Here is a 21,307-nt window from a genome sequence, read left to right as displayed (position 1 = left end):
GCTTCAGAAAAATGCAAAAAAACCCACAAACAAACAAACAAAACAAAAATAAGAGGTGGAGGCCCTAGCCTGTTGGCTCAGTAGTAGTGTGTCAGCCCAGCGTGTGGAAGTCCTGGGTTCAATTCCCAGTTAGGGAACACAGGAGAAGCACCCATCTGCTTCTCTAGCCTTCCCCCTCTCTTTCCTCTCTATCTCTCTCTTTCCCTCCCACAGCCAAGGCTTCATTGGAGCAAAGTTGGCCCGAGTGCTGAGGATGGCTCCACCTCAGGCGCTAGAATGGCTCTGGCCACAATGGAGCAACACCCCAGATAGGCAGAGCATCATCCCCTAGTGGGCATGCCGGGTGGACCCAGTCCGGTGGATGCGGGAGTCTGTCTGACTGCCTCCCCACTTCTAACTTTGGAAAAATAAAAAAAAATTTTAAAAGGTGGAAAGAAATAGGATATAGGAAAAAGTTCCTACTGGGAAAAATTGGCTAATGGTATTAAATACAGAAATCTTTTGTACTGTAAAAAACAGCAGAAAAGTGAAAGTTCCTAACTCAGTTCTCTGAAAGACTTCCTAACTCTAGTGCACTACTGGTCAGCATGGGAATTTGAACAAACAGTTTGGAAAACAACTTGGCATTACCTTTGAAACTGTGTGCATACTCCACAACCCCACTATGCTATGCCAGAATATAAATTCTGAAGAATCTCTTGTGTATACACCTATAGATATGTGTATGAATTTTCAGTTCATCAATGTTCATAGCAACATGGCTTCTAATAGCAAAATAATATGAAAATAAGCTAAGTGTCCTTCCATAAGAACATTAAATAAATTGAGGAATAGCCACACGTTTGAATAGTATAGTGATGAAAATGAAAGAATAAGAACTAAGGGCAAGATTATACTACATCTTAAAACCTCTCCAATAAAGGTTGTACCCTGAGTCCAATGGGCTGTACCCCCTTGGGCTATAATATAAGTCTACATTAAACTTATGGGTGTTTTAGGTAGATTTATATTTGAACTAAAATTCATTGACTGGACAACCAGCTATCACCAGGCTCGGTTGGTTTGTCGCCTCTATCTAAGGATCTTCTCACTATTTTGCCACATAGATGAGTTTGCCCCTTTGGGCTGTCCTTAGATATTTAAAACACAATGTTGAGTAAAAATATTTAAGTGTCCTTTACACTATATTCACTATGGTGACATTTTCATAAAGCCCTAAACCACACAAAAATAAGTTATTTTTTAGAAAATGCATATGTATGCTGAAACTATTTAAATTAATGAAGTGATAACAGAATTTAGAACATTGGCTACCTTCGGGAGAGAGAACGGCAGCGTGTGTAGATATTCAATTCAAAGACGGCTTAAAAAATATTGGGAATCTTTCAGTTCATAATATGAATGATAGTGCATGTCTAACTTAATATTATGCTTCATAACTTTTTCATATGATGTATATTATACATATCAATATTAAATAACAACATATATTTTTTAAAAAACTAAAACTCTATACTTCTCTTAGAAGACAAGGCGCAACATCTAAAGATACGATTAATTCCACCCCTTCCCACCCCTCCTCTTTGCCAAAATGCTTTATGGTTTCGCACATGGTTTGTTCACATATCCCATGTCCAAAGGCCAATGTCTTACTTCAGGAGCTTTGGCTTAGCATCTCGTTCATGCTCCCAATAGCACACACACACTGTACGTATCAATAGTTAAAGATTCAAGGGAAATAACATCTATCAAACACCTATTTGGGCTATGCTCTATGTATTCTTTTCTCACCAGATAAGAAAATGTAAACACAGAAAAAGTCTAAGTAACTTATCCCAAATCACCTGATAAGAAGGGAGCAGATGAAGATTGAACCAAGTTTTATCTTACTGATATGTCTACCCTGCTGCCTGTCTCTGACAATAATACACTGGTGCGTAAGTCCCACCGCACATTCTTACTGCCTCTCTCTTTTTTTTTTTTTTTTTTTGTATTTTTCTGAAGCTGGAAACGGGGAGAGACAGTCAGACAGACTCCCGCATGCGCCCGACCGGGATCCACCCGGCACGCCCACCAGGGGCGATGCTCTGCCCACCAGGGGGCGATGCTCTGCCCCTCCGGGCGTCGCTCTGCTGCGACCAGAGCCACTCTAGCGCCTGGGGCAGGGGCCAAGGAGCCATCCCCAGCGCCCGGGCCATCTTTGCTCCAATGGAGCCTCGGCGGCAGGAGGGGAAGAGAGAGACAGAGAGGAAGGAGGGGGTGGGGGGTGGAGAAGCAGATGGGCGCTTCTCCCATGTGCCCTGGCCGGGAATCGAACCCGAGTCCCCCGCACGCCAGGCTGACACTCTACCGCTGAGCCAACCAGCCAGGGCCCTTACTGCCTCTCTTGAAAATGCACTGGTAGCTCATTCAAGACCGGGGGTTGAGCATTATGTCCACCTCCCTTCTCAAGCCAAATCCTTTAGAAATGGTGGAAAGATGCATGTTCGAAGAAAGAATGAGTTCAAAATCAGGTTGGAAGATAAGAAAAAGTACAATAAACAGGAGCAAAAAAAAAAAAAATGGAGGAATTAAAGTGATGAGAAATCTATCAGAAAAAAAATCAGTAAAAAGTAACAAAAGGCTATTCAATGGAAGGCTAATAAGTATGTCCTTATTAACAATCAAAGGAATATAAAATAAAGCAGCAATGAGACAAGGATTCTATTATCTGATGCTTCTATTGGTTCTTGCTCATGGTGCCTTGCCTCCTTGCATGCTGTGTGGATTTTGCCTGGGAGCTCATGTACGGTAGAATCCTCTAATATTTGGATTTATGTACATTATTCCAGACAGGGTTTTGTTTCCTTCTGCCATGTGCATTAGGGTGTGAAAAGAAAAGTTTCCTTTCTGCAGTGCTGTTCTTTGCTTCATTTTTAACAAATTTACTCTTAAACAAAGATGTGTACCCTTGAGGCTCTCGCATTATACAAGAATCGCTTTAACAGACTCCACACACTGAACAGGTCCTGGGCTTGGTCCAGGCACATCCATCAAAACAGAACCCCATGGTCATCAGGTTTCAGAGGGTGACCTCAGGAAGAAATCCAGTTTAGGTGCTCCTTGTCTGACTACTACTATTTAGTCATACTTTTCCTATTTTGGTCAACCAAGTGACAAAATGGGTTCTTAATATTTTATTTTCTTTTTTTCTTTTCTTTTCATTTTTCCGAAGCTGGAAACGGGGAGGCAGTCAGACAGACTCTCACATGCGCCCGACCAGGATCCACCTGGCATGCCCACCAGGGGGCGATGCTTTGCCCCTCTGGGGTGTCACTCTGTTGCGTCCAGAGCCATTCTAAGTGCCTGAGGCAGAGGCCACAGAGCCATCCCCAGCGCCCGGGCCATCTTTGCTCCAATGGAGCCTTGGCTGTGGGAGGGGAAGAGACAGAGAGGAAGGAGAGAGGGAGGGGTGGAGAAGCAAATGGGTGCCTCTCCTGTGTGCCCTGGCCAGGAATCGAACCCGGGACTCCTGCACACCAGGCCGACACTCTACCGCTGAGCCAACCGACCAGGGCGGTTCTTAATATTTTAACTAACACATTCAGTTGTTTTCCAGTATTCACATATCTAACCTACCTTGTTGTCAGTAATGAAAGTCCATATTCTTATTGTTTTGTTTCTATTTTGGGTTAATCATCTCTCTAAAGGCATATAGGATATGATTCTTATCCATAGAGAACTTGTAATTTAGTAAGAATATATAAGAATGAAAAAAAGTTCATTGTAAGTGGGACATACAAAAGCAAAATGACACCTTGACACAATGTTGAATGTATTGTGTGGGAGGTGTTAAACATAAAAAATTAAAATTTGTATTTACTTGACTAAATGGCAGTTGAATTCTGAATTAAGTGAATTTGGGATTTGTAGAAATAAAAGGTAAGTAAAATAGCACATTATGGGAGGGGTATTATATGTGAAGTAAGAAAAAATGAGGTGGGTAAAGGAAATCCAGAAGTATCAAAAATTAAAGCATTTTGTAGACTTAATAGAAGAGATTCAATTCAATTCAACTCAACTCAATTCAATTCAATTCAATGTAATAGGCAACAGAGAATTCTTAAGGTGTTCTTGAACAGAGGAGTAATGGTGGAAGCAGTATTTCAAGTGATTATTTTAACCACTTCCTGGGTTGGATGCAAAAAAAGAGAATTACTTCAGTCAGCATGAAAAAATGGAAGGCCTGGACTACAATGGCAGATGTAGAATCAAAAGCAGATGCCAAAGCATCGGTGGGAAAATAAACAAGGTTTAGGGGGGAAAATGTAATGAATGAGTGTGAAGAGTTAACTTTAGCAAAGTAACATTCACAGCATTTCTACTGAAAGATGGTGACGCCTATACGTTTGGAAAAGCTGGTTAAGAAATTAGGTTTCCATATGTTAAACTTCATAGAGTCACAGGGCATCCAAGAAGGCGTTGACTAAGCTCCTTTAGTCCCCATTTTTCTCATCTGTGAAGTGACTGCACCTTCTTCTCTTGACACGTTCAGTCAAGATCTCCAATAATCAGCTCCACCAAATAGCTGCTTTTTGGAGAAAAGCAGCATCCCAATCTTTGAATGTCTATTAAGTAAAATCCTTCTCTTATACTTATTCTTATTTGTGTATCACATCTCTCCATAATCACACCATCATTTCATCTGACAGAAAACTGCAAATTACCCTTGAACTTTTCTCTTTCCCTACCAACAACAGTATCCAATTAGTGGCTACCAACTAATGGCATGAAGTGTTTGAGAATTCTTTGATTTATCCTCTTCTGTCTCTACAGTCACAGACCTAGTTTAGGTTCATATCACATCTCAACCGAATTACTGTAATTGTTTGCTAATTAGACTCTGGCGCCAGGTCTCAGTCCCTGCAATCAATACTTCCCACCACCAACAGTGTGACCTTTCAGAAACATAAATTTGATCACAGTCGTCCCAGCATGCTTAAGAGTCTTCACTAGCTTCCCCACTGACATAGTCTTTATTCTCGAGTGAAAAAGTGAGACTCCACATCTATTATCCAGGAAGGCATGCTCCTTTGGTCAAAAACCATTGCTGCAGTCAACTAGTGTTGCCGATAAGAAAGGGCCCCTTGGGTGTGTTTAGAGGAGGAGGGAATATCAACCTGCAGGAAAAGACCAACCTACGGGTCCTATGTGGACACCCAAGGACATCCCCGTTCTGGGCTCCGATGATCTCTCTGGTCTCATCTGTCCAAGTCCCTCAGCTCTCCATACTCCCCTCTTTGCCTGCCCAGCACAAGGCTCTTCACTGATTTGGATCCTATCTGCAGTTCCTCAAAGCGGTTGGGCTGTTTCATGTCTTTTGCTGCTTGGTATTAGTTCTCAAGTTCTAGGATCCTCTTCTCCCATTTGTCTATCTGACCAATGCCCACTCATCTTTCAAAACTCATATGAAATGTCAATGCAATCAAATGTAATGTTTCCCTCCTAAAACCATTCCAAGTCTCTACTGTAGTAGTGACAACCCCTGCCACGCATACTTCTAGCATCTCGCCAATGGCACTGCACTTCTTTTATTGTTGATAGGTCTGTCTTCCTCTAGGGAAATGCAGCTTCTTTAAGAGCAGGATCTACCGTATTTCCCCATATATAAGGCGCTCTCATGTATTATAAGACGCACCTTCATTTTGGGGCTCAAAATTTGAAAATAAAAATGTATTACATAAAGTTACTGAACTCAACTTTTATTCATAAAATTCACACAACTCCACATCACTGTCAAAACTCCCATCCAGCCTGACCAGGCGGTGGCACAGTGGATAGAGTGTCGGACTGGGATGTGGAGGACCCAGGTTCGAGACCCCGAGGTAGCCAGCTTGAGCGCGGGCTCATCTGGTTTGAGCAAAGCTCATCAGCTTGGACCCAAGGTCACTGGCTTAAGCAAGGGGTTACTAGGTCTGCTGAAGGCCCGCGGTCAAGGCACATATGAGAAAGCAATCAATGAACAAGTAAGGTGTTGCAATGAAAAATTGATGATTGATGCTTCTCATCTCTCTCCATTCCTGTCTGTCTGTCCCTATCTATCTCTCTCTCTGTCTCTGTAAAACAAAAAAACAAACAAAAACTCCCATCCATTAGCTTGTTCTCACCTGTGTCTGATGACGAATCACTGTTTAACAATGAGCACAAAAACAAGCACAAAAAAGCAGGAAATGCAAGTAGGAAAATCTATAACCACTGCATAAGATGCATCCAGTTTTTAGACCCCAAATTTTTTGGAAAAGGGTGCGTCTTATACATGGGGAAATACGGTAATACCCCATCATGTTTCACATCTGCTGCCCCTAGTGCAGGGCCTGGCATACAGCTGTGCTCAGACAGGTTCTTCAGTGTCTGCTAGAATACAGAAGGCATCACTAGCTCTCAGAGTATCTGAGTAGAGATAGTCTAAAAACATCTGCATGGGAAAGGGAAGTGGGAAAAACTGAAGACACAGATCCAAAATTCACCCTCATTCAAGCGGGGGTTCTCACACATCAAAGTTTAGAAGCTAGGATTGTTAAGGTAATAACTGAATACCATAAATAGCATTTAAAAATATTCTTACACATCATTTTAAATTCTCTTGACCTTTTAGAAGTGCTGGAATAATATGCTCAGCTCTATAAAGCCTAACAGATCATACATATCAGAGAGAGAGAGAGAGAGAGAGAGAGACTGATTATCACCAAATTTCTTACACGTAAATTGTGTTATTGAAAGTCCAAGTTAAAGCTAGAGAATATGTATTTCACTGACAAACAATTTTAGGTCTTCATAATCAAGTCAGAACCTTAAAAGCAAGGATTTCACTTTAGTGACACTTGAGATATTCCACTATATTTTTAACTCATCAGACACAGCTACAATTATATCTATGTTAGAGTAGCAGTTTGTTAAGTGGTTTATTATAGATTGTTCTAAATGTATGTCTGGGCAAATTTTGGTTTATTAAACAATTATAAGTTTTCAGTCACTGCCAATGGATTTACTTGGTGTGTTGTATAATATATATATATACAATCCTCCTTGGTTGGAGACTAAAAAACAGAAGTTAGTCATCTTTAACTGGGCCTATTTCCACTTAAAATTGACAAGAATAATCTAGTGATGAGAAAGCAGACAGACACCTTTGGAACAGAGTGGGTGTCACAGATGAAGGGGGTTGGGGAAGTTCTAAAATTACACCTCTGTAAAGAAAAAGAAGGGAGGCCCTGGCCGGTTGGCTCAGCGGTAGAGTGTCGGCCTGGCGTGCGGGGACCCGGGTTTGATTCCCGGCCAGGGCACATAGGAGAAGCACCCATTTGCTTCTCCACCCCCCCCCTTCCTCTCTGTCTCTCTTCCCCTCCCGCAGCCAAGGCTCCATTGGAGCAAAGATGGCCCGGGCGCTGGGGATGGCTCCTTGGCCTCTGCCCCAGGCGCTAGAGTGGCTCTGGTTGGGGCAGAGCGACGCCCCCTGGTGGGCAGAGCATCGCCCCTGGTGGGCGTGCCAGGTGGATCCCAGTCGGGCGCATGCGGGAGTCTGTCTGACTGTCTCTCCCCGTTTCCAGCTTCAGAAAAATACAAAAAAAAAAAAAAAAAAAAAAAAGAAAGAAAGAAAGAAAGAAAGAAAGAAAGAAAGAAAGAAAGAAAGAAAGAAAGAAAGAAAGAAAAAGAAGGGAAAGAAGGAAATCCAGCGAGATCAGTCTAGTGAATGTGGTTTCCCCAGCCCAGAGACACCAAGAGTCCTTGGGATGCCACAGTCTCCCACGAGGCCTTGCAGGCTTGGTGGGGACGCCATTGTACCTCCGACCTTCCACACACTTACAGAAAGCGACAGACGACTCCTTGGAAACGGCTCCCACTGCCCCAGGGAGAATGTCCTCGAGGGCGGAGTGTCCCAGGGGGAAATGGCAGCCATTTAGACTGTCACATAGGGGCACTCCCACTTTCTGGTAGTCCACCACTGCCGCTGTGGTGGTGGTGGTGGTTGGGGTCCACTGACGAATTCTTTTTTATTCTTTTTTGATGGTTATATTTTAAGCATATTAGAAAAAAACAGAGCTCGTACAGTAAGCCCATAGTTTTGTGGATGCTATTACTTGCAATGAGTCTAAGGTTAAAAAAAATAGTGAATTTAAAATGGTTTTAAAGAAAAATATTAAGTAAACAAGGATACAAGTGGTATGCGGTTGAGATGAACATCCCTAAAAAGATGTTTTGCACAAAGTACTGAAGTTAGAGAAACGCTGGTATAAATCAATAAAGGAGCAACTGTCTCAGATCCATGACAATGCAGTTCTTTGTCGACAAGCCAGGAACTGGGTAGCATGAATCTAAATTCAGCAAACAGTCTGAAAGTCTGGATCACGCCCAGGTTGTTTCAGTCTTGGAATGTAGGCTCCGTGGAATGAACACTCAGAAATATCACTAAGAAGACTCCCATAGCAGGTGCCTGATTTGGAGGCTGAGAAACAGAAGCTGATGGCCAAACTCACGGGTAATGCAGACTATGTGTGAAAAATGCAGGGATACTCACTTTCCTTTTTTAACCGTGTTCCTGCCGAGCAGTGGGTCGAGGACGGGGTCTATCGTTTCCTCAAGGTTTTCGATCAAGATGACATCTCCAAAGGCCAGAGCGGTTTCAATGGCATTCAAAAACCTTACAATTCAGCCAGAACGGAGATAATAAAATGGAATTAAGCACAGGGAAAATAAATGTCCAAAATTATTTCTATTAAATATAGTGAATATGTTTGTCCCAGTTTAAATAGGACAGTCTAACTTAGAGAAAACTATTTTAGGAAATAATAGTCTTCCTTAATTAAAGATTAGATTTTGAGATAAATTTCAGTTATATTTTCCAGGCAAAATTCAATAGTGTGAACTAATAAGCTGATGCGTCAATTAGTTACATCTGATAATAATCATGGCTGAATAAATGAAACTATCCAGACACCGTAAGTTTATGTGTCTTTAATAGGTCCTTTTTTGATTAAAAAATTCAAATTATATTAAATCCCTTGTGGTTTGATCAAACTTTTATTTTTTTAAACATTTAGGTTCAGTCATGTAAAGTGAACTCTCATTTTATTTCATTTGGATTCTTCATAAACAGTCTCTCCCCTTCAAAAATAATTTTCTCCAAGTGTTCGGATAAGCAAGGGCGACATTTATCTGCACAACTGCAAATAGCCCTTCTTTCATTTTACATGTGACAAGATGATGGAGAGGTCAAATGAATTATCAGGAAGCCTGAAATTATTTATTCAACATTAACTGAGCACCAGCTACATACAAGACAGCCTCCCACTTCCCAGAGAGCATGATCAGACCCAATGACAGGAAGTCCGAGAACAGATTCAGTTCTCAAAAGTGACATGTAATACTTGGCTAAGGCATTAAATGATCTTCCAGTCATGCTAAAGGCCTGCTGCAGGCAAAGTATTCTCTCAGATGCAGCGCCTGCTCTCTCACCTTTTATCTAATTTCCTCTTCTGGGAAGTGGATGCTGCCCAACATAAATGCTTCTCGTGAATGCAACAGGATCAGGCCGATAACTAGTACCACCAAACTGTCACATTCAAAGTGGCAGCTCAGTCTGACAAATGCTAGGACTTAAGTTAGACCCAGTTCCCAGCAGCTAACCGGAAAGCCAGACCTTCAGACTTCACATACCCTTTCTGGCCCAAATGTGTGACTTTCAGGTCCGTTCCATACTTATTCTTGATCCATTTAATTCCCTGTTGCTGAGGATCTATCAGCAGGGGCCAGCGCTCACAGTGTGTCAGGATAGCGGCGTTTTCAGTGGACATTCTGTCACTGGGCAGCCCTTCGTTATTCCAGGTGGCAATGGTGGCATCATCCGTCAACATGCCAATCAAGTCCAGGCCTTCGGTGATTGGGATCAAAACCTTTAAAATCAGAGTTACGTGTAATAAATAAATAGTGTGGCAGAGCAAAAGACTCAGAACGACAGACAAGGAAAGAGATGCAAGCCAGGGGAAGACATGCAAAGTCTCTGTGGACTCTAAGAAACCAAATAAAACTGTCATCATGAAATACAATTCAACCCAATAAGCCCAGTATATCTCTCTTAGTATTCTGTCTACTGCAGCATTCAACATCTGGTTTATTACTGCACCTAGCTGACTTCAAGTAAAAGGGATGTTGCCCTCTACACACACCTACAGCTACTCCAACAAGGCGTGAGTGAATTCAGACACCAAGGAGTATAGGGGACAACAAAAGTGGTGGACAACAGCGGTGTGTTTGCCCAGTGGAGTCATCACCCCATGTAAGCCATGCTAAAATGTAGTATTTTGCTCGGGCATTTTCACTTTTGCTGCAAGCCAACACCACGAAGGTGACTTCCCTTTCTGGGAAGGGTTAATGGAATGTATTCAGTCCACTGGAACTCCATCTGCTGGCTGACTGGGCCCAGTAACTTAGATTACAGGCTCTCCTCTGCCTACACAGAGAATGTGGAAAGCAACCTGCAAAGTGGGGAGCTATCTCCTTTAAGAGAGAGATAGAGAGAGAGATAGAGAGATAGAGAGATAGAGAGAGAGAGAGAGAGAGAGAGAGAGAGAGATAGAGCCTGACCAGGGTGGCGCAGTGGATAGAGCATCGGACTGGGATGCAGAGGAACCAGGTTTGACACCTCAAGGTCGCCAGCTTGAGCATGGGCTCATCTGGTTTGAGCAAAAGCTCACCAGCTTGGACCCAAGGTTGCTGGCTTGAGCAAGGGGTTACTCAGTCTGCTGAAGGCCCGCGGTCAAGGCACATATGAGAAAGCAATCAATGAACAACTAAGGTCTCGCAACAAAAAACTGATGATTGATGCTTCTCATCTCTCTCCATTCCTGTCTGTCTGTCCCTATCTATCCCTCTCTCTGACTCTATCTGTCCCTGTTAAAAAGAGAGAGAGAGAGAGAGAGAGAGAGAGAGAGAGGAAAAAAAAGAGAAACCTATTTCAAAGAATAAGAGTTATTCTTTATAAAAATGGACCGACTTTACCAAAAATAAACACGATCATGAAAAGCAATTGATTCGTTCAGTCACCAATCACCCAACATTTATTGAGCACCTCCTCCACTTAAAACACTGTCTGGAATCACCAAAACGAGCAAGTCCCTACTGTCAAGAGTATTACGCACTCCAAAGGGAGGTATAATTATAACCATAAGGAGACAGAGCGACGTTCAATAGTGTAGACATCAGGAAGTAAGTGCGTTTCCCTATAACTCTGGCAAGACTGGGAAAACTTGTGACTGAGAAAGCAGAGAGAGCCACAAAAGAGCCACACGGTCAATTTGAAGTAGTCACAGGGTGATCCAAGCAAAGACTCCCAGCTAGGGGATTCCAGTGCAGAGAGGACGAGGCTGAGAGAAAGGTAAGAGAAGAATTAGACCACCCACACTTTTGAAACTCAAAATGCAGTAAGATTGGACACAATTAGCAGAATGCTTTATCTTCTTATATAAAAGCACATTTTATGGCATAATTCCTTAAAGAAAAACCTGGAACCTCCAGGGGGTTACACAGGTAAGCCCTTTTTAAAAAATCTGTAATATAAAAACATGGTTTGATACTACAGATATATTAAATAATTGCATAACAAAGGATTTCTCTTTTATAATGATTAATTATGGGATGCCTTCAATAAAGAAGAGCTTTCCCTAAAACATTTAATTTTATTTAAATTGAAAGAATCCCACTGACATATATTTATGTCCTAAAAACTAGTCATCCCTTGGTATTGGCAGGGGCTTGATTCCAGGACCACCCACCAGAACCCAAATCCCATGTTCAAGTTCCTCATATTCAATGGCACAGAACAATGAATACAATCGGTTCTCTGCATCCTCAGATTCCCAACCACGTTCAAAAAACACTATTCTGGAGCCTCAGTTGATTAAATCTGTGGAAGAGAAACCTGAGGATATGGACAGCTGACTGATCCTTATTTTTTTAAATCCACATATAAGTGAACCCATGTGGTTCAAATCCATGTTGTTCACAAGGCAGTGGTACTATGAAAATTGAGGCAGAATTACCAATGAAGAACATTAATATACAGAGACATTTAGGATATCTTAAGGCAGGGGTCCTCAAACTTTTTACATAGGGGGGCCAGTTCACTGTCCCTCAGACTGTTGGAGGGCCGGACTATAAAAAAACTATGAAAAAATCCCTATGCACACTGCGCATATTTTAAAGTAAAAAAACCAAAATGGGAACAAATACAATATTTAAAATAAAGAACAAGTAAATTTAAATCAACAAACTGACCAGTATTTCAATGGGAACTATGGGCCTGCTTTTGGCTAATGAGATGGTCAATGTGCTCCTCTCACTGATCACCAAGGAAAGAGGTGCCCCTTCTGGAAGTGCGGCGGGGGCCGGATAAATGGCCTCAGGGGCTGCATGCGGCCCGGGGGCCGTAGTTTGGGGATCCTTGTCTTAAGGGTTAGATAGATAGACTAAGAAACTGCTTTAATCAACCGAGATAAGATAGTGTCGCATAGAAAACAGTGGCTTGGAAGTCAGAGGTCTGACTTCCTGTTCTATGTGACCTTAGTCCAGTCATTTCCACTTCCTGTGTCTCAGTTTTCTCTACAAGCAGGACCTCACACTAGATGATTTTGCATCTTCCAAAGCTATGATTATACTTGTTTATGGATTTGAATTTATTTTTATACTTATGTACTAAATGCTACACTTTTCATCTAAAAATAGTCATAAAAACTTTTAAATAACTCATATTAGTAAGAAAACAAAAAGTTTCATCTATACAATAACATAATTCCAATTTGATGTCAATGATCAGATTTGTTACAAGCTATAACCACATCTCCATATTATATATAATTAATTTTTATATTTATCACCTCCCTGTTTAGCCATCATTAAAATAAGAAAAACTGCACATACAAGAAACATCTTCACACCAGAATTTTCAGTCAGTTATTTTTACAGAGGTACAAAAGAGCCCAGGATACATACACTTTTGTTTTTTGGTTTGTTTGGGTTTTTTTTTGTATTTTTCTGAAGCTGGAAATGGGGAGGCTGTCAGACAGACTCCCTCATGCGCCCGACCGGGATCCACCCGGCACGCCCACCAGGGGGCGATGCTCTGCCCCTCCGGGGCATCGCTCTGTTGCAACCAGAGCCACTCTAGCGGCTGGGGCAGAAGCCATGGAGCCATCCCCAGCGCCCGGGCCATCTTTTGCTCCAATGGAGCCTCGGCTGCGGGAGGGGAAGAGAGAGACAGAGAGGAAGAAGAGGGGGAGGGGTGGAGAAGCAGATGGGTGCTTCTCCTGTGTGCCCTGGCTGGGAATCGAACCCGGGACTTCTGTACGCCAGGCCGATGCTCTACCACTGAGCCAACTGGCCAGGGCCTACATATGCTTTTATAGCTGGAATTTCAACATGATGTTCCAAATGCTGACAAGGTAATGAAGGAACTGAGCTTACCTTCCTCTGGAGAAAGGGCACCCACTTGCAGTCCACCAGCTCCTGCCGATACTGCTTTGTGAAGGGGCCGACATAAGACACGAAGGCTGCCGTAAGGAGAACGTCCCCACACAGTGTTCTCTCTTGAGCTTCAAAAGATGTAATAGACTGACCCCAGCGAACCTTCTCTGACTGAAAGGTAAAATGTCTCAGCTGTAATTGCGGGGTGAGCATGGAATCAACGAACACCTACTATCCATGCCGTGGAGCACAACTGAAGTCTACGTCCAGTCTTCAGAAGGAACAGAACAGAACTGGTTGGCATGACCAGTTCTGCCATCTCTCGTATGTTTGAAACCCAGCACTCAAAAGGAGCTGTCATACTCTCCTCAGTGGAGTTGAGATCTTTTTTTTTTTTTTTAATTTATTCATTTAGAGAGGAGAGAGAGAGAGAGAGGAGAAACAGAGAGAGAGAAGGGGGGAGGAGCTGGAAGCATCAACTCCCATATGTGCCTTGACCAGGCAAGCCCAGGGTTTCGAACCGGCAACCTCAGCATTTCCAGGTCAATGCTCTATCCACTGCGCCCACCACAGGTCAGGCCAGGAGTTGAGATCTTGAACATCTTCTCTCTCCCTCGCTGGGTGCACTAATTCTTTCACTGAGACTGAGGTCCTTCCTGAAAGGCTGACGGCGTCCACTCTCCTGTCAGTCCGGGAGTGCAGGCAAGAACTGTGGCCAACACTAAGTGCTGTTAGGGCTTTCCAGGGCAGCTGGGCTGCTTTTCCACCTCTCCCGCCTTTTAGCAATGGTCCTACATTGCTCTAGGCAACCTTTTATATCTCTTTAACATGTTATAGAAAACGACCAACAGCATTCATGTTAGTTCATTAAAACTTAAGGCTTAAAGAGCCACCTATCCTAAATTCTATTATTGAACAATAGTGTTGGTAGTTACTAAACTCAGGTTATTTTTCTCATAAAAACCACTTGATCAGGGGCAGGACCCGTAACGTATGTAAAAGCAGGGAAATCAGAGGACTTTACCACCTTGAAGGTAATACACTTAGAGTATGCTGGTCAAGTCCTTTTTTCTAGTTGGATGGCCATTTAAAATTTGATTTTTGTGTGAAGTATGTGGAGCCCTTAATATTGGATTTAAATAAATCGCTATGGATTGAATAAACTGCAGGATAGTTCACTAATTCACTTTGTTTCACTGCATGCTAAAAATGAGTACATTCCTAAGCACGTGCAAATGAACAGGACCTGGAAGAAAAACCAGCAGCTTGATAGTATGAGTGAAGAAGGTCCCTGTGGAATTTAGCTTTCTCAAGAAAGGAGAGAGACCACAGAAAACAAAAATGGTACATGTCAGAATAGACTGGAATGTCAGTTGCCTACTAGCCAGCATAAATGCCCACAACACAGAAATCATAAAATGAGCAGGTGAAAATGGGTATAGAAGTTGAGTTAAGACAGTCTCATTGCGGGGTCGCTGCCTTTGAGTGTGGGATCATAGACATGACCCCAAGGTCGCTGGCTTGAGCCCAAGGTCACTCGCACTGCTGTACCCTCTCCCCAAAGGCACAGATGAGAAAGCAATCAATGAACAACTAAGGTGCCACAACAAAGAATTGATGCTTCTCATCTCTCTCCCGTCCTGTCTGTCTGTCCCTGTCTGTCCCTCTGTCTCTGTCACACACACAAAAAAAGATAGTCTCCTTGCTTTGCTTAATACAGATCACCCCAACTCAGCTCTAACAATTAAACACTGAGGAACCTTAGCTCGTGACCCTCTTTTAGGATTCATTAACTTCCTTCCTCAGCTACAGACAATATACCCATTAATTTTGAAGAGGAATTTCTTATTTGCCTTCCCTGCATTCTTGTTGTCTTTGGTTAGTAAATGTTAAACAATAAAGTGCACCTATCTCATTCTCCAAAACAGCTTTGAAATTTGAAGATTTACTAAACACACAGACTTATTGGCTACCGAAATCGTCAATAATTTCACTATACCACCCATGCAACATAAATCATTACTGACACTGGCTAACAAGGGTTTAAGAGTTGGAACATGTCCTGTAATAAATTTCTAGACAGTTAAAAATCACTATAATTTTATTCTAATGCATTATAGATTGCCTGTAATGTCAGCCCGGCTGGGGTGACCCATTTCTAATTTTGAACAGCTGTTCAGCTCAAGAGTTAGTTAATGATTAAATATAAATTGCCTGATTTATTAGTCTGAATGGCCGAGCTTCCAGGTCAATGCTATATAGACAAAATCATCAGTCTTAATGCTTTTCAGAAGTTAACTGTCTCCTGTTCTAGTCAGAAAGAATTTATCCTCAAAGGAAAAGGTCTGACATTTTCAATTAATCCTTTAAACACACACACACACACACACACACACACACACACACACACACACCCCTCTGTGTGTGTATATATATTTGTATGTATATACAATTTTTTTGCTAGTTAACACTCGTCAACCTTTTCCCTCCCCTCGTCGATAGCTTCCTGAGTAAGTAGAGCCTTTGGAAGGCACTGCTGTGGGTTAGAAACCCGGGGCAGAGCCTGTGTTCCTCCTTTGATAAACTTTCAGACATTCTGTAACTGCTTCAGGAAAACAGTCTCATGAAATGGCACTTTTTCTTTTCCTCAGATACCCTCACAACTGGTGAACACTTCAAACGGCTTAAATCCTGCCACTGTGAATGGGAGAAGTTGTACACTCCAATGGAAGTGCTGGAACTTCCACACTGACCTCACAAAAATGAGTGTTCAAAAGGCCCCGTTTTATACATATATGAATAGAGGAGACTCCCAGAGTTGACCCATTCATTCACTTGACAAATATCCATCTGACCAGCCAGGGACCAGTCTGTTTGCTCAGGATCGAGTCGTGCAGAAAGCAGAGGAAGCCCCATCCCTGGAGCTGAGGCCAGTCCGTGTGTAAGTGTGTATGGCAGGTGTTGGTCAACGCTATGGAGCGGGGTGCGCGCAGGGGCAGCGGCCGTGCTCTCTTAGGGAGGGGGAGCTGAGAACCATATGATAGAGACCTGGAGGAGGTCGGGGAGCCAGTGATGTCCTTACCAGGGGGAAAAGGTGAGCCATGCGGAGGAAAAGGGAGACGCAGGTGGAAAGAGCAAGGCCGGTAAAGATGGAGCAAGAGGGAAGAGGCAGGTGTGAGGAGGAGACGTGTCCAGGAGCCGGGTCACGTGGGGCCTCGCAGGCCAGGGTGAGCCTCTGGACTGGGCGTGGAGTTAGACGGTTAGTTATTGGAGCATTCTGTGAGATCGGTGACATGAACAACTTAATTTTTTATAACATCGCTCAGCTGCAGTGAAGAAAGTGGATTTGGGGGTAACGGTGGAGGGGAGGTGGGTTCTCCAGAGCAAGGCTGCTGGGGGCCTGGGCCAGTATGGAGAGGCAAAGGTGGTGAAGACGCCGGGATTCCGAACGGGCTTTCAGGTACAGACGAGGGAATACACGGGCTGTGGACTGGGTATGGGTCATGAGAAAGAGCAAACTGTCCAGGGTGAGTCCCAAGCTTCTGGCCGTGACGACTGGAAGAATGACTGGGATTACCGAGACGGAATGAGAGAGTCGAGACTGCAGCGTGAACTACTAGGAATGATCAGTTTAAATTGTCATTTTCTAAAACTGATTTTGAGAGGAGAGATAGAGAGAGAAAGAGAAAGAGAGAGAGAAAGATAAGGGAGAGCAGGAAGCATCAACGCATAGTAGCTGCTTCCTGTATGTGCCTTGACCAGGCAAGCCCACAGTTTCGAACCAGCGACCTCAGCATTCCTGGTCGACACTTTATCCTCTGGGCCCCACAGGTCAGGCATCGTTCTTTTCCTTCCCTTCCCTTCCCTTCCCTTCCCTTCCCTTCCCTTCACTTCCCGAACCTTCCCTTCCCTTCCCTTCCCTTCCCTTCCCTTCCCTTCGCTGCCCTTCCCTCCCCTCCACTCCCCTCCCGTCCCCTCCCTTCCCTCCATCTCTCTCTCTCTCTCTCTCTTTCTTTCCTTTCTTTCTTTCTTTCTTTTTTAAATTAGATTTTTTTTAAAAGTTTAGTATATTTAGAAGTTAGGTTATCCCCCAGCTCAACCAACCCTAACACATTTTTTCCCTTCTTTTTTGCTAAGAGAACTCTGCATTTGAATCAAGTGGTAATAAGTCCAGCCCTATGAGATATGAGATGGACTGTGATTGGCAAAGCCAATCATAACAGGCCTGTTTCCCTCTTTCCCAGCATTCTTTGCAACTACATGTGGTTAATCTAGCTCTGGCTTAAGTGGCAGTCCACCCAACACACTCCTAGGAAAACTTCAATTTTTCTTATAAAAGGACAAAAATACAGTGGATAAGATTATTTTCTCTCCTGCTTGAATCCGAAGGTTTAACAGCCATCTGTGACCATGATGCAAACAAAATGCAGGAGGACAGATGACCACCTGCTGAGTTTTGGAGAAGCAGAAGGGCCCAGAGAGATTAGGTGTCTAATCACTAATTACCTGAATCAACACTGATCATGGTGTACCCCTGGAATATTTTTTGTAATATGCAAAAATAAATTCCTATTTGTTGCCCTGGCCAGTTGGCTCAGCGGTAGAGCATCGGCCTAGCGTGCGGAGGACCCGGGTTCGATTCCCGGCCAGGGCACATAGAAGAAGCGCCCATTTGCTTCTCCACCCCTCCGCCGCGCTTTCCTCTCTGTCTCTCTCTTCCCCTCCCGCAGCCAAGGCTCCATTGGAGCAAAGATGGCCCGGGCACTGGGGATGGCTCTGTGGCCTCTGCCCCAGGCGCTAGAGTGGCTCTGGTCGCAACATGGCGACGCCCAGGATGGGCAGAGCATCGTCCCCTGGTGGGCAGAGCGTCGCCCCATGGTGGGCGTGCCGGGTGGATCCCGGTCGGGCGCATGCGGGAGTCTGTCTGACTGTCTCTCCCTGTTTCCAGCTTCAGAAAAATGAAAAGAAAAAAAAAAAATTCCTATTTGTTTAAGCCACTGTAAACCAACTTTTCTATCACCATCAGCTGAATGCATTTCTTAGTGCAGTTATGCACTGCTAGGTAGAACTTAAATAAAAATAAATAGTTTTATTAAGTTGTACTTCAGAGATCATGAAAGTCATTGTGTAATCATCCCAACTACCCAATTTTAGAATGTTTTGCTCACGCAAAAAGAGCAGGCATTCCCATACTCAGGGCTCCTTGTCCGGCCTGGCAACCGCTCACATACTGTCTGTCTCTGCAGATTTGCCCATTCTAAACACCTAACGTACATAGAATCAAATACTATGTGGCCTTTGTGTCTTTGTTCATTTAGCATGACGTTGTCAAGGCTCATTCATGTCGTCGTATGCATCAGTACTCCATTCCTTTCTATGGGCAAATAATATCCCATTGTATAAGTGTACTTACACACGGGAGAGCAAATGAAATCTGTGACTTACTGAGATCAAGGGCTCTATAGCTTTTTTTACCACTCAAACAGGAGAAAGTTACTAAGAATTATTATTTTTATATTTTATTTAAGGGAGTAACTACTAACATTAACATGTCAGTTGCCTCTAAAAGGATGTCACAGGAAAAAAAGAAATAAATCAAGCAGGCTTACCTTGTGGTAATTTACTAATAACAGAATTCAATTGTAAATGTATATTAAAACACTCAGATGACAGTTCAACACCACAGTTATCCAGAAGCTGTCCTGAGTTTATAATATGTCTAGGAAAACCACGGAGCTACTCCTATTTACTAAAAAATGCAGAGACACTGCCACATGTCAGTTTGGGTAAGTTAGAACTCCAGTACGAATAGTGATGAAATATTCTCTTTCATTTCTGATTTCATGTCTATCTGGTTATTATTAACAGCAAATAATGGTAAAAATCCAGAAAAGTGGATCTGCATATTTTAGATAGAATTTGGGCAGGAAAGGTTAACTTGCCTCAAGTTCCTTGACAAGTTTGTTAGCCAGTTGGATGGTTTTGTTTGTTTGGTTCACCTCTTCTTGACACCGAACTTTCTCAGCTATTGCTTTTTCAAATGAAGCTGTGAGGCGGCTCAGGTTTCGATCCAGATCCTGAATAAGAGACAAAGTTAACTTCTGAGCTGTGTGTAGACAAAACAGAAACATTATCATCACCTTAAAACATCTACGACTGCCCTGGCCGGTTGGCTCAGCAGTAGAGCGTCGGCCTGGCGTGCGGGGGACCCAGGTTTGATTCCCAGGACAGGGCACATAGGAGAAGCGCCCATTTGCTTCTCCACCCCCCCTCTTTCCTCTCTGTCTCTCTCTTCCCCTCCCGCAGCCAAGGCTCCATTGGAGCAAAGATGGCCCGGGCGCTGGGGATGGCTCCTTGGCCTCTGCCCCAGGCGCTAGAGTGGCTCTGGTCGCAGCAGAGCGACACCCCGGAGGCGCAGAGCATCGCCCCTGGTGGGCGTGCCGGGTGGATCCCAGTCGGGCGCATGCGGGAGTCTGTCTGACTGTCTCTCCCCGTTTCCAGCTTCAGAAAAATACAAAAAAAAAACCAAAAAAAAACCCATCTACGACCTTGCAGCAAATGGAAGCAGCGTCTGTCCATCCTTCGACCTCTGCCCCTTGAGTGCACGTTAGGGAAGGAGGGCCCTGGAGATGACCAGCCCTCCACGTGGACCTCGCCTTCCTCCTGCCAGGGGCAGAGGGCCGTCGGCGACAGGGCACGGGGACAAGCCCTGCGGACTCAAACACACCCTGGTGCCCGGTCCTCTCTCTCCTGTGCTTACGCCTCAGCCTCCAGCACCAGCTTTCTAAACGATAAGGGTCACCCTCTGGTTTTCCAGCTCTGGGCTCTTTACTAGTTTCTCCTCTGGCCCGTAACTCAGGGGGGTGAGGAGGGTTGTTACCGCCCAAGTCCCTTTGGACCTCGGAGACCTGACTCGGCCTGGCCAGTCAGAGTTCTCTTCTGGAAGCTTGGGATGGAAACTCAGGGGTATTTCACTGTCTTTTGCATCAAAAGATCTGGAAAGATGTGTACATTTTGGAGGGCTTCATTTGGAGGGGCACTTCCACCAGGGGCACAGGAAAGCAGAGGGAGCTACTCTGGAGAACGAGAAGGAGAAGGAGAAAGGATGAGGGGAAGAAAGATGAAAAGTCGCAAGGCCCTTGAAGAGACACCATAAGACATTCATAACAGCTTCTCGTTTCCAGAAGTCACACGGTTTTCCTTTGAGTCCCAAGAGGCAGCCTGGTCTCCTTCTTGGCTTAAGGGTTTCTAAGTTGATTTATAGTACTTAGAGCCAAAAAAAAAAACCCCTTGATTAAGATATCAAAGACGTGGAACACACCTTACTATAGCATCCTGTTACCTGAAAGTTTTAACAGCCCTAAGTAAGATTTATATGTATTGCTTTTGTAACTATGTGCAAAGTTCCCAGAGACTTTAGTAAGCAAACTTGTAGATCACACTATATTCATGATTTAGAAACTGCTGATATTTGTTGGTGACCCAATTATCACATCATCTGGCCCACTGTGCATCACCGCCAGGGAGGCTGGGGACAAAGGAAGTGATGCACGCACGGAGCCCAGGCTGCGCGTTGTGCTGCGAGTCATCAGTCCTCTGGTCTCTGACACACGAGTCTCATGTCTGCCAGCGACCATGGAACTGTGGCACACTAACTTGTTAGCTTGCAAGTAGGGCAAAATCTTGGTTCCTTCATAGTTCTTGACAGGCCCTGGCCTCTCAGATCTTAGAAGTAAATGCAGTGAGGAAGGAAGGACTCAGTACAAGGACCCCAGCCCACCAGATATTCTCACCCAGTGGTTCTCAGACTTGA

At 43.9% G+C, this 21,307-nt stretch overlaps 1 protein-coding gene across 3 annotated transcripts in view; it reads right to left on the bottom strand.

Moving 5' to 3' along the window:
- DNAH11 (dynein axonemal heavy chain 11) overlaps nt 1-21,307 on the bottom strand; it is a 286,917-nt gene that overhangs the window by 54,139 nt on the left and 211,471 nt on the right. For all 3 annotated transcript variants that reach the window (XM_066240541.1, XM_066240539.1, XM_066240540.1), the window contains 4 exons: nt 19,433-19,571; nt 13,495-13,661; nt 9,694-9,929; nt 8,555-8,677 (listed from right to left, as the gene is read on the bottom strand). In XM_066240541.1, coding sequence (XP_066096638.1) covers nt 8,555-8,677; nt 9,694-9,929; nt 13,495-13,661; nt 19,433-19,571 — 665 coding nt within the window. The remainder of the gene's footprint in view (nt 1-8,554; nt 8,678-9,693; nt 9,930-13,494; nt 13,662-19,432; nt 19,572-21,307) is intronic.

This window comes from Saccopteryx bilineata, chromosome 7 (genome assembly GCF_036850765.1).
Source record: "Saccopteryx bilineata isolate mSacBil1 chromosome 7, mSacBil1_pri_phased_curated, whole genome shotgun sequence".
NCBI lineage: Eukaryota > Metazoa > Chordata > Mammalia > Chiroptera > Emballonuridae > Saccopteryx > Saccopteryx bilineata.
Note: the sequence above shows the minus strand (reverse complement) of the source record. Positions and strands in the feature narration are given on the sequence as shown.